At 43.1% G+C, this 18025-nt stretch overlaps 1 protein-coding gene across 1 annotated transcript in view; it reads right to left on the reverse strand.

Annotated features, from left to right (window-relative positions):
- The window catches only part of PTPRE (protein tyrosine phosphatase receptor type E), a 186396-nt gene that overhangs the window by 79910 nt on the left and 88461 nt on the right, over positions 1-18025 (reverse strand). Inside the window, exon 2 of the mRNA XM_069753946.1 lies at positions 13197-13308. Within this exon, the coding sequence (XP_069610047.1) occupies positions 13197-13308 (112 nt within the window). The remainder of the gene's footprint in view (positions 1-13196; positions 13309-18025) is intronic.

Raw genomic sequence — 18025 nt, forward strand, 5'->3', positions numbered from 1 at the left:
TGCCGGGTCATTTTGAACCCTGTAAAAAAAAAACAGCGACGGAATGTTTAAAGTCCTGAATGGATGGTCTTCATTCTAATTGTGTGACATATTTAAAGAGATTTAAAGACTGATGCCCTTTTAGTATGTTAAGAAAATTGAGAAAATGCCTTTGTGATGGTTGTTGCCCTACTGGTTACCACCCAGTATCCCCAAAAGCTTTCAATAAACTCTTGCAGATGCAATCTGCATACACTCCTCAATCCATTAATGAAATCTTATGTAGCCGTATAGTCCTACTAATTGACAAAGATCAGGCTTCCACTTGTCACCCCTTGGACATGACACATGAGTGCGTTATAGGGTGTTAGCCGGGTGTTATAGCATTTAGCATACGATATATCTGCTAATCCCTAAATTATCCTGGAATATGTATCTTCTCGCCGCCTCTGCAGCAATCTGACTCCTACACAGTCTATATTCAGTCTCCTCGTAGCTGCATTAACTGACATTGGGAATGAACCGATGTAGTTACAGTGAGAAAGTAAGGCTACTCGTCTTTTCGCCTGCAGCTGACATTTTTTTTTTTTGATGATGGGATTGGGAGCATAATGAACTAGCTGCGGCAATGCTTCCCCTGCATGAGTGTATTTACAAACCTAGGACAATTTGTAGACTTGACGCCAAATTTTCTCAACAGCCTTCTTAATCGAATTTAAAGAGGACTTCTCACTTTACATAAATATATAATTTTTTTAACCTGATGAAAATGCTGCTGTTCTCCTGAATCCGTTGTTGTCTTCCTTTTGTTTCTGCGCCTTTCTGTTCCTGAGATTTGGCCTCTTCTTCCCTTTATATAAATCTAGTGTTGCTATCCAATGGGACGTGGTCCTCTACTCTTATCTGTGGGCGTCGTCCTGAAAACCTCTCCTGGTTGGCTAAAAAGACCACATTTATATACAAGGAAGACTGGGCCATATCTCAGGAATGGAGAGGCGCAGGAAAAAAAGAAAAACAATGCTGGATTCAGAAGAACAGCAGCATTTAAACCAGGTAAAAATTACATATTCATGGCTGATGAAAGGTATTTTTTAAAGCCGAGGTAAGGAAAGAATCCTGGAGCCATTGGTCAGACAAACATGATGGTGCCTGGACTGTGATTTTACTGTCTACACTGTCTCGAGATTTTGCGGTGAGAGGGTACCATTTGGAAAAATGTATGCGCTTAATGGGATTGTCTGGGATGAAAACAAAGTTTTCAATTGTAGAAATAACCAGTCCGCTTTACTCATCCTCAGTAGGATGAACCCTCCTAATCCGTCTTCATAGACCTGCAGGTCATAGGAAGCTGAATAAAATGAGACCTTGATATCTGCAATCCGATGTCTTACTGCAGAGAAATCCACATTTTTCCTAATATGTAAATGAGCTGTTAAGATCTATAGGCCGGACATAGATCTTCCCGACAATCTGCCTCCAAAGCTTACTATAAATGAAAGGAGACGTAACCAGTCTGAGACATGTAATGACTGACTGTCTTCTCTCCTGATCTACATGTCTCACATGTAACGCCCCCTTTCATGCAAATTAAGCTCTGGAGGCAGATTCTCAGGGAGATCTATGTCCAGCCCATAGATCTTAATAGCTCATTATCATATCAAGAAACAGGTGGATTACTCTGGAATCTTACATCTGATCACAGATATGAAGGTATTATTTCATTCCACTTTCTATGACTTGCCTGTCCATATAGACAGCTTAGGAGGACTGATCTCACTGACAAATTCCCTTTAAGTAATGATGAAAATTTTTTTTGTAAAATAGTAATTTAGTTGTGTCACCAATTTCTAAGACTCGTAACTTTTTGGGGGTTTTCTGTAGATGGAGCTGTGTGAAAGCTGTGTAGGGAGCTATGGTTTTTATTGGCATCACTGTGGAGTACATATGACATTTTGATCACTTTTGGTGGGAGGTGCAACTACAGAAAGAGGGCAATTCTGGTATTTAGTTTTTATTTTTGCTTTATAGCATTTATAGTACGGGTTCAATAATTTTAGATGTTGAGAGATCAAACTTTTGCGAACGCAGCAATACCACATTTTTTTATTTCTTTCTTTTAAATTTTTTGCTTTTCATTATATTTTTTAGTCCCCATAGGGGACTTGAACCTGTAATCGCTTGTTCTACGTTTTGCTATACTTCAGTATTGGTGCATATTATTATTATTCATTTTTATAGCGCCATTTATTCCATATGGTGAACATAAGTACCAAGATGATTGCATGAAGCGCCTTTGGCTGCCAAGGCAATTTATCACGTTGCTGGCGTGGAAGGCGATGGCCACCTGAATCGACACTCGAGCAGGATCATTGACAGCGACATTTAAGCTCCATACACCCATACTGTAATATGTAAACACTGGAAAGGGGTTAAATGTAAATTACTTTTAGCCTCGAAACTCCCAAAATAAAATGCCGCAGCAGCTATTTTCATTACTCCTTTTTTTACAGCTTTGGAGTTACACAATGTCTACTTCTCCATTCTTGACTAAAGCTAAAGTTAGAATTCTGCTGGTTTCCCGTAATCAGGGAGAAGTGCATTGTGGGAAGTCAGATGACTCAGCGGTACAGCTAGCGCTAAGCTTTTAGGTCACATGCCTGACAGTGGGTGGAGCAAAACTGCTGACTGTTCCCTTTGCAGTTTTTTTTACTGCGCAGTGGCGCTCTCAGCCATCCATCTGTGCAGGAAGCCGTTACCGGGTCCCAGAGGTTGGACCTTCATAGAGCATAACATGTTAACATATCCTGGCCATCACTTTATCAGATAGGAACAACCCTCTATGTCCTGACTTGGGCACATCTTAAAGGGGTTTTCCACTTTTAGAAAAGAGGATCCCAGATGCAATAAAATACATACAATATCAAACAGAGCCAGTACTCACCCTCACCTTTTTCATTACGTACTGTGCAGCTTCCAAGCAGAAGCCGCCTGAACAGAGCGGTCATTTCTTTTAACCAATTCATAACTTTCGAAGTGTAAAACGATTAAAAGGACTGAACATAAGAACAGCAAATCGTTTCCACATTTTTGAGCCTTTTTGCAGGTGTGTTTCGGGCCTGCTTGACAAAGACACCGTGTGCACATACCCCTTCTTCAGGGAGTTTTTGGAGAAGTTTTTCATTTCCTGAATTGGTTTTGAACAATTTGGCTGAACGCACACAACGTTAGAGGTCAGCGTACCTGAAGAGTTTTTCAGTAAAATGTTTAATTTCGTGTGCGTTTTTTTTTTTGTCTTTTCTGTTAAGTTTTTCCTGTGGCTTTACTTCTATACATAAAATAATAGGTGGCTTCCATGCAGAAGCTTCCTGAAGAACGATCGGGTCATTTTGTTTAACTACTTGCGTCTATGGAAATGTGAAGTAATTTTCACGTTGCGGTGCATAGAATCATTCCCTTTGATGTTTATTAAAGAGGTTGTCCCTTACTTTAATATTGATGGCTTATCCTTAGGACAGGCCATCAATATCTGATCGGTGTGTGTGCGACACCCAGCACCTCCACCGACCAGCTGTTCTCGGTGCTGGAAGTGCTCCGTTACAGAGATGCTCCATCTTCTGATAGTGGTCGCGTCCGGTACTACACATTCGCCCCCCAATTGATTTGAATAGGAGGCGGATGTGCAGTATCCTGTCGCAGCCACTATTAGTAGACGTGAGAAGTTCCATAACTGAGCATTTCCGGATGCTACAGGCACCAGTAAGAGCTGATCGGTGGGTGTGCTGGGTGTCACATTCTCACCTCTTAGACACTGGTGACCTATCATAAGGATAGGCCATGAATTTTGATCTCTTAAAGGGAACCTGTCACCCCCAAAATGGAAGATGAGCTAAGCCCACCGGCATCAGGGGCTTATCTAAAGCATTCTACAATGCTGTAGATAAGCCCCTGATGTATCCTGAAAGATGAGAAAAAGAGGTTAGATTATACTCACCCAGGGGTGGTCCCACTGCGGTCCGATCCAATGGGTGTCGCGGTCCGGTCCGGGGCCTCCCATCTTCTTACGATGACGTCCTCTTCTTGTATTCACGCTGCGGCTCCGGCGCAGGCGTACTTTGTCTACCCTGTTGAGGGCAGAGCAAAGTACTGCAGTGTGCAGGCGCCGGGAAAGGTCAGAGAGGCCCGGTGCCTGTGCACTGCAGTACTTTGCCCTCAACAGGACAGAGAAGTACGCCTCTGCCGGAGCCGCGGCGTGAAGACAAGAAGAGGACGTCATCGTAAGAAGATGGGAGGCCCCGGACTGGACCGCGACGCCCATTGGATTGGATCGCCCCTGGGTGACTATAATCTAACGTCTTTTTCTCATCTTTCAGGATACATCGGGGGCTTATCTACAGCATTACAGAATGCATTACAGAATGCTGTAGATAAGCCCCTGATGCTTAGCTCATCTTCCATTTTGGGGGTGACAGGTTCCCTTTAATGACCAAGATAATTTTGACCTTAATGACTAAACCAAATTTTACAATTCTGACCACGGTCACTTTATGAGGTAATTCTGGAACGCTTCAACGTATCCCACTAATACTGAGACATATTGTACTTCATGATAGTGGTAATATTTCTTCAATATGACTTGTGTTTATTTGTAAAGAGAACAGAAAATGATGAAAATTTCACAATTTTCAAGTTTGTAATTCTTATGCCCTTAAAGGGAACTTGTCAGCAGGATTGTGCCCAGCAACCTACCGACAGTGTCAGGTTGGCGGATTACAATGATACCTGGGTTCATATGAACTTGAGCGTGGGAAAATATTCTGAAAAGTTCCCAGGCTCGAGTTCATATGAGGACATCCAGCAGAGGGCGCATCACCGCGACTCGAGGTAACTACAGTACATTGCCCTGCATTCCATTCATTCACCAAGTTTTACAGACAGGAGCACAGCTGCATTAGCAGAGCTCCTGGGTATAAAATGATTTAACCCCTTCAGATGGATTTACAGCGTGGGACAAGACTGTAACGACGGAAGGTATGGAATATTGTTGTTTGGTTTTTTTAACTTTGTTTCAGGTGACAAGGGTCTTCTGGTGGATTAAGAGTATAATAAAATATTAAAACACCATGTGTCTTTATTTCATTAAAATACTTTTTAATAATGTGTGTTTTATTAACCATTTCGTACTATTGGATTAATAATCGATAGGTGTCATAATTGACGCATCTCCATTATTAACCAGGCTTAATGTCACCTTACAATAGCAAGGTGACATTAACCCTTCATTACCCCATATCCCCTGTAGTGGGGAGTGGGAAGAGAGAGGCTAAGTGCCAGAATAGGCACATCTTCCAGATGTGCCTTTTCTGGGGTGGCTGGGGGCAGATGTTTTTAGCCAGGGGGGGCTAACAACCATGAACCCTCTCCAGGCTATTTATATCTGCCCTCAGTCACTGGCTTTACCACTCGGGCGGAGAAAATTGCGAGGGAGCCTACACCAATTTTTTTCGGGATTTAACCCTTTAATTTAATAGCTAGAGACCCCAATTTTGACACAATGACACTTCTTACATTACTAAAGAGGAATATGTAATAAAATAAGGGATATGAGATGGTTTACTGTATGTAAACCATGTCTCATATCCTGTCGGGTTTGAGAAGGAGATAGGAAAAGGCGGCAATTGAATTACCGGCTTTTCTGCTATCTAGCGCTGAATTAAATATATATATACCTATACTATGTGTACACATTTATTCTATCTATTCTAACCTGTCAGTGTGATTTTACTGTACACCGCACTGAATTACCGGCTTTTCTATAGAACACAGGTGCGTATTTCTCGCAAGTCACACTGATGGTCCGTGCGTAATCCGATTTTTTCTCGCCCCCATAGACTTGCATTGGCGATTCTCAGCCAAGATACGCTGACAATTGCAGAATGCTGCGATTTCACTCGGATCCTGAATACGGCCGAGAAAACAAAGGATAATAGGCGCTGCCCCATTGATTAACATTGAGCCGAGTGCTTTGCGATTTTTTTATCGCATTGCACTCGGCCGTATTACGGTCTAGTGTAACTCCGGCCTTAGTCACATAGATTTATTCTGAAAAGAATCTGGGTGGAGACAATTTTTTTTCCCCTCTAGCAAAATGGCGCTTCCGGCGGCTGCACAGTAGCATCTATCGGATCGCTGATACATGCTACTGCTCAGACATGGCCAGCGTCATTTTGAGAGGTGTTTCTGTTTTTTTCAGATTAAATCTATATGACTAAATAAAACAAGCTTGAGGAGGCTAATTTGCATATTCCAGGTGCCTTCTGGTAAAAGCGAAGTCTCCCTAAGCTAGAAGATCGTTGGGTACAGCCGGGACCAGCTGCTTGGAAAGCATCACCAAATGAATTTTTGCCTGTAGGACATTATTGCAAGAGAGCTTGGCTGAGTAGATTACACAAGAAGGAAAACACACAGCAAGTCAGCAGGATCTAGGAGCAACATGGCAGATGTGACAACCTACATGGTGAGCTGCAGCATGTGCTACATGTTCACAGATCGACCAGAAGAAGAATCAAATTTCACCTGTCAGAAGTGTAGACTAGTGGCCCTTTTAGAAGAAAAGGTGCGGGGTCTGGAAGAAAGAATAGCAACTTTGAAACTCATCAAAGAGAATGAAGACTTTCTAGACAGAACAGAAGCATCTCTACTGGTCACAGAAGGTGAAAAAAGTGTCAGAGAACCTCCAAAAGCAGATGAGTGGAAGCATGTGACCAAAAGAAGCAAGAAGACCATAGAGAAATCACCAACCACACAATTGAAGAACCGATATCAAATCTTTGTAGAGGATGAAGATGGCACACCTAAGGATGAAGCAATACCAGCAAGCAAAAAAGAAAAGGGCACACAGCAACAAGTGACAGCAAAAAGTACAGCCAAGAAGCAACGAAGAGTGGTGGGAGACTCACTACTGAGAGGCACAGAAGCAGCCATCTGCAGACCGGACATAACTGCAAGAGAAGTATGCTGCCTTCCAGGTGCGATGATCAAGGATATGACCGATAGGATACCAAAGCTCTTCAGCTCCAAGAACGTCCACCCATTTCTTCTGATACATGTTGGCACCAATGACACGGCAAGGAAGGACCTACCGACAATCTGCAAAGACTTTGAAGAGTTGGGGAAGAAAGTAAAGGAACTGGATGCACAGGTAGTTTTTTCTTCTATCCTTCCAGTAGACGGGCATGGCACCAGGGGATGGAACAGGATCCTTGATGCAAACAACTGGCTAAGACGATGGTGCAGACAACAAGGATTCGGATTCCTGGACCACGGTGTGAATTACTGGTACGATGGACTCCTCGCCAGAGACGGACTACACCTCAACAAACCTGGGAAACACACATTCGCCAGAAGACTCGCTACACTCATCAGGAGGGCGTTAAACTAGAAGAAGAGGGGACGGGAAGAAAAACATTAGACTCGAACAAAGAAGACCCAGGAAAACATACTCAGAAGGGAGGTAAGAACATTTCTAAAACAATCCACAGCGAGGAGATTGGAACAAAACAAAATCCTCTAAACTGCATGCTCGCAAACGCCAGAAGCCTGACAAACAAGATGGAAGAACTAGAAGCAGAAATATCTACAGGTAACTTTGACATAGTGGGAATAACCGAGACATGGTTAGATGAAAGCTATGACTGGGCAGTTCACTTACAGGGTTACAGTCTGTTTAGAAAGGATCGTAAAAATCGGAGAGGAGGAGGGGTTTGTCTCTATGTAAAGTCTTGTCTAAAGTCCACTTTAAGGGAGGATATTAGCGAAGGAAATGAGGATGTCGAGTCCATATGGGTCGAAATTCATGGAGGGAAAATTGGTAACAAAATTCTCATTGGGGTCTGTTACAAACCCCCAAATATAACAGAAACCATGGAAGGTCTACTTCTAAAGCAGATAGATGAAGCTGCAGCCCATAATGAGGTCCTGGTTATGGGGGACTTTAACTACCCGGATATTAACTGGGAAACAGAAACCTGTGAAACCCATAAAGGCAACAGGTTTCTGCTAATAACCAAGAAAAATTATCTTTCACAATTGGTGCAGAATCCAACCAGAGGAGCAGCACTTTTAGACCTAATACTATCTAATAGACCTGACAGAATAACAAATCTGCAGGTGGTCGGGCATCTAGGAAATAGCGACCACAATATTGTGCAGTTTCACCTGTCTTTCACTAGGGGGACTTGTCAGGGAGTCACAAAAACACTGAACTTTAGGAAGGCAAAGTTTGACCAGCTTAGAGATGCCCTTAATCTGGTAGACTGGGACAATATCCTCAGAAATAAGAATACAGATATTAAATGGAAAATGTTTAAGAACATCCTAAATAGGCAGTGTAAGCGGTTTATACCTTGTGGGAATAAAAGGACTAGAAATAGGAAAAACCCAATGTGGCTAAACAAAGAATTAAGACAGGCAATTAACAGTAAAAAGAAAGCATTTGCACTACTAAAGCAGGATGGCACCATTGAAGCTCTAAAAAACTATAGGGAGAAAAATACTTTATCTAAAAAACTAATTAAAGCTGCCAAAAAGGAAACAGAGAAGCACATTGCTAAGTAGAGTAAAACTAATCCCAAACTGTTCTTCAACTATATCAATAGTAAAAGAATAAAAACTGAAAATGTAGGCCCCTTAAAAAATAGTGAGGAAAGAATGGTTGTAGATGACGAGGAAAAAGCTAACATATTAAACACCTTCTTCTCCACGGTATTCACGGTGGAAAATGAAATGCTAGGTGAAATCCCAAGAAACAATGAAAACCCTATATTAAGGGTCACCAATCTAACCCAAGAAGAGGTGCGAAACCGGCTAAATAAGATCAAAATAGATAAATCTCCGGGTCCGGATGGCATACACCCACGAGTACTAAGAGAACTAAGTAATGTAATAGATAAACCATTATTTCTTATTTTTAGGGACTCTATAGCGACAGGGTCTGTTCCGCAGGACTGGCGCATAGCAAATGTGGTGCCAATATTCAAAAAAGGTTCTAAAAGTGAACCTGGAAATTATAGGCCAGTAAGTCTAACCTCTATTGTTGGTAAAATATTTGAAGGGTTTCTGAGGGATGTTATTCTGGATTATCTCAATGAGAATAACTGTTTAACTCCATATCAGCATGGGTTTATGAGAAATCGCTCCTGTCAAACCAATCTAATCAGTTTTTATGAAGAGGTAAGCTATAGGCTGGACCACGGTGAGTCATTGGACGTGGTATATCTCGATTTTTCCAAAGCGTTTGATACCGTGCCGCACAAGAGGTTGGTACACAAAATGAGAATGCTTGGTCTGGGGGAAAATGTGTGTAAATGGGTTAGTAACTGGCTTAGTGATAGAAAGCAGAGGGTGGTTATAAATGGTATAGTCTCTAACTGGGTCGCTGTGACCAGTGGGGTACCGCAGGGGTCGGTATTGGGACCTGTTCTCTTCAACATATTCATTAATGATCTGGTAGAAGGTTTACACAGTAAAATATCGATATTTGCAGATGATACAAAACTATGTAAAGCAGTTAATACAAGAGAAGATAGTATTCTGCTACAGATGGATCTGGATAAGTTAGAAACTTGGGTGAAAGGTGGCAGATGAGGTTTAACAATGATAAATGTAAGGTTATACACATGGGAAGAAGGAACCAATATCACCATTACACACTGAACGGGAAACCACTGGGTAAATCTGACAGGGAGAAGGACTTGGGGATCCTAGTTAATGATAAACTTACCTGGAGCAGCCAGTGCCAGGCAGCAGCTGCCAAGGCAAACAGGATCATGGGGTGCATTAAAAGAGGTCTGGATACACATGATGAGAGCATTATACTGCCTCTGTACAAATCCCTAGTTAGACCGCACATGGAGTACTGTGTCCAGTTTTGGGCACAGGTGCTCAGGAAGGATATAATGGAACTAGAGAGAGTACAAAGGAGGGCAACAAAATTAATAAAGGGGATGGGAGAACTACAATACCCAGATAGATTAGCGAAATTAGGATTATTTGGTCTAGAAAAAAGACGACTGAGGGGCGATCTAATAACCATGTATAAGTATATAAGGGGACAATACAAATATCTCGCTGAGGATCTGTTTATACCAAGGAAGGTGACGGGCACAAGGGGGCATTCTTTGCGTCTGGAGGAGAGAAGGTTTTTCCACCAACATAGAAGAGGATTCTTTACTGTTAGGGCGGTGAGAATCTGGAATTGCTTGCCTGAGGAGGTGGTGATGGCGAACTCAGTCGAGGGGTTCAAGAGAGGCCTGGATGTCTTCCTGGAGCAGAACAATATTGTATCATACAATTAGGTTCTGTAGAAGGACGTAGATCTGGGGATTTATTATGATGGAATATAGGCTGAACTGGATGGACAAATGTCTTTTTTCGGCTTTACTAACTATGTTACTATGTTACTATGTTACATTATAGGTGCGATCATGCTGCAGACTGAAGTGTTTCTTGCAGCCTTCTGACTGTAAAGTGCCTAATTCGTAGCGGATGCCATCAGGAGAAGAAGAAGAAGTGACCTGCAATCTCAAAAACTGATGCAGAAAAAAAATGATCAAAAGACTGAATATGTGAATGGCAACATAGGCTTATAATAGAAATTAATAGGAAGAGCCTTTAAAGTGTGTTGTGAGGGTTTTTTTGTAGCAGAATCGCTCCCAAAAAAATCCCTCTGTATGCTCCTAATTTACCAGGCTCAGAGATTAGTTTATTAGTGGTCTGCATTAATCTGAAGGTTATAAAGACTCCCACTCCCCCACAATCTCACGGCACACTGCAGCAAACGGTTAAGAACTAATGTCGTTCATTTAAGAAAATAGTTGACCCTTGTCCCAATATCCTTGGGATAATCAGTGGGCGGCTTCTTCCAGGGTGTTTCTATTGATATACATATATATTCATGCAAATTAGACATCTGTCAGCTGTCCGCGTACTAATCATCTGCATTTAATTCCAGGCTGATTGGTTTACAATTAGTGAGGATTTCGTTTCTGATACAATTAGTGTTGGGATCTGAATGTTAATTCCTTCCTGGGAGTAGAGTTTTTCAGATTACAAAATGAAAAGAAAAAAAAGAAAAAATTATTTAAAGGGAATCTGTCAGCAGGTTTTTGCTATGTAGTCTGACAGCAGCATGACATAGAGGTGGAGACACTGATTCCAGTGATGTATTACTCAGTTTACTAGATGCAGCAGTTGTGAAAGAGTCACAGTGTTCTGTGCTGCAGATCTAGCAGAGCTCAGAATGCGGAGCCCTGTATAACCGCTCACACCACTGATTGGCAGCTTTCTATGTACATATGTAGAGATGCTAGTCAGTGATGGGGACGTGGACGGACCAGCAGGCACGAGACACTTAGTCCTGTAGGGATAATCTCCTTCGAATAAAACACTGATTTTATTGAAACAACAAAACATGGACTAGTAAGTGACACATCACTGGAACCAGGGTATCTCCCCCTAAATCATATTGCTCAGATTACATAGCAGAAACCTTTGACAGATTCCCTTTAAGTCTTCCCTAAACTGTTACCACAAATGTCCTAAAATTGTTCACGAGCTTAATCCTTGTGTTCTGCCACCCCATAACTCCCGTGAAAAAAAGTGGCAAAAAATGTGTTTTTTGGACACTTTCATTAAAAAATAAATGTAACATATTACAGGGGAGCCTGACCTAATCAGGACACATCCGTTCTTGAGCCTAACCCCAGCTCAACTGAAACTCTTCATAGGCCACTCGTGCTACCTGCCACTTCTGGCCCCCCGGGCATCCATCAGGTTTTCCTCCGATCTTTGAGGTTAGGCTGGTTACACATCCAGGGAGGTACATGGTCGTGGTCGACCACCAAAAGTGCCCTTATCAGGAGTGCAGTGCTGCGATCAGACAAGGCTCACCTGTAGACCCCCAGTGCCCACCAGCATGGGGTCAATGCTATTTTCCCTATGCCCATGCTATCGTTACTCTCTTGAGGCCATTATCTCTTGAATAATGCTACCAATGGCCCCCTGATTCACAGCATATAAAGGGTCGCAGGGACCCCGCTATGTTTACTTGGGTCCCCCCAGACCCCTGTCACTAATTGCGAAGAATACTGGAGCTTTATTATTTCCCTTCACTAGAATTTATTCTGATGGGAAATCTCAATGCTTCAGCATCTATCTATATATATAATTGTCTAAGGGTTTTTCCGTCTGTCTGTCTGTCTGTCTGTCCTGGAAATCCCGCGTCCCTGATTGGTCGATGCCGCCAGGCCTCGACCAATCAGCGACGGGCACAGTATCGACGTAGAAATCCCGTGTCTCTGATTGGTCGAGGCCACCAGGCCTCGACCAATCAGCAACGGGCACAGCGACAATGATGTCATAATGGTTGCCATGGCGACGATGATGTCATAAAGGTTGCCTCGATCAATCAGTGACGGACACAGTCTGCCGCGAATTCTGGAATCATCATTGTCCATATACTATGGGGACGTGCATATTCTAGAATACCCGATGCGTAAGAATCGGGCCACAATCTAGTAGTATGATATTCTACTAAATTAGCAAATGGGGGAAATGGTGTTGGCTCGAGAAAAAAAACAGCATTTTACATTTTATAGTAAGATTCTATTTTTTTAATCTACAGAGTAATAATTATGGAATCATATGCTAAACAGATCCTGAGGCCACGGGTGTGATTTTCTTCCAGTAACTGACACTAACGCTCTCTTTAATTCTATCTTCTATCTATATTTCTTTTAAAAAGATTTTTTGCTGATGAATATTCTGACCCAGACCTCTTGAAATGCAGAATTCAGCAGCTGATTGGTCGATAATGTCACCTGACATTTTCTGTTGTTTCTGATTGGTCACTTCGGCGCTAGCCTTTAAAATCATTCACACACAAGCTTTCCCTACAAACTCCTACCTAACAAACAGAAACATACTAAAAAAAAAATAGTTCAAAGAGACACTAAAAAAAGTAAAAGATGGCAGTTATCTACTTACTAAACTGATATTGAACTCTCCACAAAAAAATCTTTAAACTCTTCGAGGAAACGTGAAGAATCTCAGCATCGGACCAGGGGAGGGTGAGAAAATACTTTTTTTTTTTTTTTAAACAACTCAATTTTTACTAATATTTCTTTCAGTGTATCCAATACATTTACAGCAGATTCTCTTACTTGGTAATGTGGAATATGATGATGTTGTCTGATTCACCTCCGTTGTCAACCCTTGACCAAGCGTAATAAAGAAGTAGATCACCGGCGACCAGAGCCTTCCCAACATGATTATCTAAAAAGAAAAACATAAAAATGATTACAACAAATCTGAAATAATAATTACATAATTATTAAAAGGTCTCCAGATGGTGACAAGCTGGCGCCCATGAAGGATTGTGCACTGTTAAAAAGCCGACATAGCCCGAAACCTTCACAAGCCCCCCAGACTGATGGCGACTCTCACCCTAGAGGACTCGCTATGTCTGTACATTACCCAGCTAGACCACTCATTACAACTAAAACACTGCAATACTTCTTTTCTCCTGTGGGGGGCGGTACTGGGGAACTGACCAATGAAGTCCAATCAGGTGTTGTCTCTTTGGGGGCGTGCACTTCTTCTCCCTGTAGAAGTTGCTATCTGATAACATTCATTTGGCCTTAACAAAAGTTAACTCATTAGGTGCTCAAAGTTTCCTGATCTCTTCGCAACCAAGAGGCGAAATAAAACAAAAAAAAAGAAAACGTTTTAGGGTATGTGTACACGTTGCGGATTTTGATGCATTTCCGCAGCGTTTTTGGACCCGCGGATTTTCCTCAAATCCGCAGTGCGATGTGCACACAATGTTAATCAACACGCGGAATCGCAGCAGTTTTTTTTCCGCAGCATGTCAATTCTTTTTACGGATCTGCAGCGTTTTTGCACCCATTGACTTCCATTGATTCAGTCAAATCTGCAGCAAAATGGCAGGATCTATAGGGGAAATCGTCGTAGGACACTCGTTATCAAATGGACTAAGTCGGACAGGGAGTATACGGTTGGCTTATTATTTTTTATTTTTTGCAGGCGATCGATGGCTTTGGGGAATTAGGCGTGGTTGTAAGTATGGTGAAATTAAGAATATTAAAATACTTTTTTCTGGCTGTCTTTTTTTTTAACTCTTTTACTACTATAGGATTAGTAATGGATAGGTATCTTATTGACAATTCTCCATTACTATCCGGGTTTAATGTCACCTTACAATGCAAAGGTGACATTAACTCCTTATTACCCCATATGCTACAGTGGGAAGAGAGAGGCTAAGTGCTAGAATTGGTGCATCTCACAGATGCGCCACTTCTGGGGCAGCTGGGAGCTGGCATTTGTAGCCGGGGGGCCAATATCCATGGTCCCTAGGCTATGAATATCAGCCCGCAGCTGTCTGCGTAGCCTTTCTGGCTATAAATTATAGGGGGACCCCACGTCATTTATTTTAATAGCCAATAAAGGCTAAATATACAGCTGCGGGCTGATATTCATAGCCTGGGAAGCTCCATGGGTATTAACCCCTTCCCAGGCTATAAACATCGGCCCCCAATCGCTGGCTTTTCCACTCTGGACTTGAAAATTGCGCAACCTGGGCTTCCATAACACCTCAGCAGTGCCACAGGCTGATCGCCTCCATGCCATTCTGTATTGATGCAGTAATTGATGTAAAAGGAGCCCCGACCAAGTATTGAGTGCATTTACTGAACCTGTCACCCCAAAAATCGCGGTTGAGGTAAGCCCACCGGCATCAGGGGCTTATCTACAGCATTCTGTAATGCTGTAGATAAGCCCCCGATGTTACCTGAAAGAGGAGATGGGAGGCGTCTCTGGTCCGCTGCGGCACCTCCCATCTTCTTTCCATGACGTCCTCTTCTGATCTTCAGCCACGGCTCCGGCGCAGGCGTACTTTGTCTGCCCTGTTGAGGGCAGAGCAAAGTACTGCAGTGCGCAGGCGCCGGGCCTCTCTGACCTTTCTGGCGCCTGCGAACTGCAGTACTTTGTTGTGCCCTCAAGAGGGCAGACAAAGTACGCCTGCGCCGGAGCCGTGGCTGAAGATCAGAAGAGGACGTCTTGGAATGAAGATGGGAGGCGCCGCAGCGGACCAGAGACGCCCATCCGACCAGACCAGCAGCGGGACCGCCCCTGGGTGAGTATAATCTAACGTCTTTTTCTCCTCTTTCAGGTAACATCATGGGCTTATCTACAGCATTACAGAATGCTGTAGATAAGCCCCTGATGCCGGTGGGCTTACCTCACCCGCGATTTTCGGGGTGACAGGTTCCCTTTAAAATCATTTTTCAATCTGGTGTTATAGAGTATTCTAATTTACTGATATAATGACTTTTGGGTTTTCATTGGCTGTAAGCCATAATCATCAACATTAACAGAAATGAACACTTGAAATAGATAACTCTGTCTGTAATGACTCTATATAATATATGAGTTTCACTTTTTGTATTGAAGAACTGAAATAAATGAACTGTATGATGATATTCTAATTTAGTGAGAGGCACCTGTACTCTGCTATGAGTCTCTTTGCTGTGTTATGTGGAGTTAATGTATTCAGTTATTGGCTTGTGGCGGAGTACCAGGCGAGTACATTTATATACCGGGTGCAGGGATTGTGCAGCATATACAGCAAAGAATTTTTGCTCTGCATTTTACTCCCATGTGCAGAGACAGGCTGATTTCTAAAAGCAACAGTTGAAGTTATTGCTGAAAGGCCAAGACAAAAGGTCCATACAAATGCTTCTTGCAGCTGGCACTTTAATTCTTGCCTTGATCCACTAAAGGAATAATGAAGTAGTTGTTCTATGAATATTCACAGACACTCAATGTTGGGGTGACACTTAACAAATCATTCCTGCCCTCCTAATTACTAATTATTATGAGCTGTTGTCCCTGAGCCTTAGTTATTCTGTATATATTAGTTTACAGATTAACCGTCGTTTTAATTTATATTTCATAAATCAATAGTACATGTGAAAATAAAGCAACTTTGCAATATATCTGCTTCTTTCTCCTCCTGGACTGATCATTCATTTTTTAAATTCTCAAATCAGGAGTAAAATCTCTGTTCAGTGAAGACATATTGTTACATTATTGAGATAGGAGATGACAGTTGGTGCCTATAAGATTCTATGTAGAGGGGAGGAGGAGGGAGGAGCTAGAGGCGGAGCTCCAATCTACATAAGAGATGACAGTTAGTGCCGATAAGAATCTATGTAGAGGGGAGGAGGAGGGAGGAGCTAGAGGCGGAGCTCCAATCTACATAAGAGATGACAGTTAGTGCCCACAAGATTCTATGTAGAGGGGAGGAGGAGGGAGGAGCTAGAGGCGGAGCTCCAATCTACATAAGAGATGACAGTTAGTGCCGATAAGACTATGTAGAGGGGAGGAGGGAGGGGCTAGAGGCGGAGATCTAATCTACATAAGAGAGGACAGTTAGTGCCCACAAGATTCTATGTAGAGGGGAGGAGGAGGGAGGGGCTAGAGGCAGGGCTCCAATCTACATAAGAGATGATAGTTAGTGCCCATAAGATTCTATGTAGAGGGGAGGAGGAGGGAGGGGCTAGAGGCAGGGCTCCAATCTACATAAGAGATGACAGTTAGTGCCGATAAGAATCTATGTAGAGGGGAGGAGGAGGAAGGAGCTAGAGGCGGAGCTCCAATCTACATAAGAGATGACAGTTAGTGCCCATAAGATTCTATGTAGAGGGGAGGAGGAGGGAGGAGCTAGAGGCAGGGCTCCAATCTACATAAGAGATGACAGTTAGTGCCCATAAGATTCTATGTAGAGGGGAGAAGGAGGGAGGGGCTAGAGGCGGAGATCTAATCTACATAAGAGATGATAGTTAGTGCCCACAAGATTCTATGTAGAGGGGAGGAGGAGGGAGGGGCTAGAGGCAGGGCTCCAATCTACATAAGAGATGACAGTTAGTGCCCATAAGATTCTATGTAGAGGGGAGGAGGAGGGAGGGGCTAGAGGCAGGGCTCCAATCTACATAAGAGATGACAGTTAGTGCCCATAAGATTCTATGTAGAGGGGAGGAGGAGGGAGGAGCTAGAGGCAGGGCTCCAATCTACATAAGAGATGACAGTTAGTGCCCATAAGATTCTATGTAGAGGGGAGGAGGGAGGGGCTAGAGGCAGGGCTCCAATCTACATAAGAGATGATAATTAATGCCGATAAGATTCTATGTAGAGGGGAGGAGGGAGGAGCTAGAGGCAGGGCTCCAATCTACATAAGAGATGACAGTTAGTGCCCATAAGATTCTATGTAGAGGGGAGAAGGAGGGAGGGGCTAGAGGCGGAGATCTAATCTACATAAGAGATGATAGTTAGTGCCCACAAGATTCTATGTAGAGGGGAGGAGGAGGGAGGGGCTAGAGGCAGGGCTCCAATCTACATAAGAGATGACAGTTAGTGCCCATAAGATTCTATGTAGAGGGGAGGAGGAGGGAGGGGCTAGAGGCAGGGCTCCAATCTACATAAGAGATGACAGTTGGTGCCGATAAGAATCTATGTAGAGGGGAGGAGGAGGGAGGAGCTAGAGGCGGAGCTCCAATCTACATAAGAGATGACAGTTGGTGCCGATAAGATTCTATGTAGAGGGGAGGAGGAGGGAGGGGCTAGAGGCAGGGCTCCAATCTACATAAGAGATGACAGTTGGTGCCGATAAGAATCTATGTAGAGGGGAGGAGGAGGGAGGAGCTAGAGGCGGAGCTCCAATCTACATAAGAGATGACAGTTAGTGCCGATAAGATTCTATGTAGAGGGGAGGAGGGAGGAGCTAGAGGCGGAGCTCCAATCTACATAAGAGATGACAGTTAGTGCCGATAAGAATCTATGTAGAGGGGAGGAGGAGGGAGGAGCTAGAGGCGGAGCTCCAATCTACATACGAGATGACAGTTAGTGCCGATAAGGCTACTTTCACACTTCCGTTTTTTTCCGCTAGACGGTTCCGTTGAAAAACTGGATCCGT

This window comes from Ranitomeya imitator, chromosome 2 (assembly GCF_032444005.1).
Source record: "Ranitomeya imitator isolate aRanImi1 chromosome 2, aRanImi1.pri, whole genome shotgun sequence".
NCBI classification, from domain to species: Eukaryota; Metazoa; Chordata; class Amphibia; order Anura; family Dendrobatidae; genus Ranitomeya; species Ranitomeya imitator.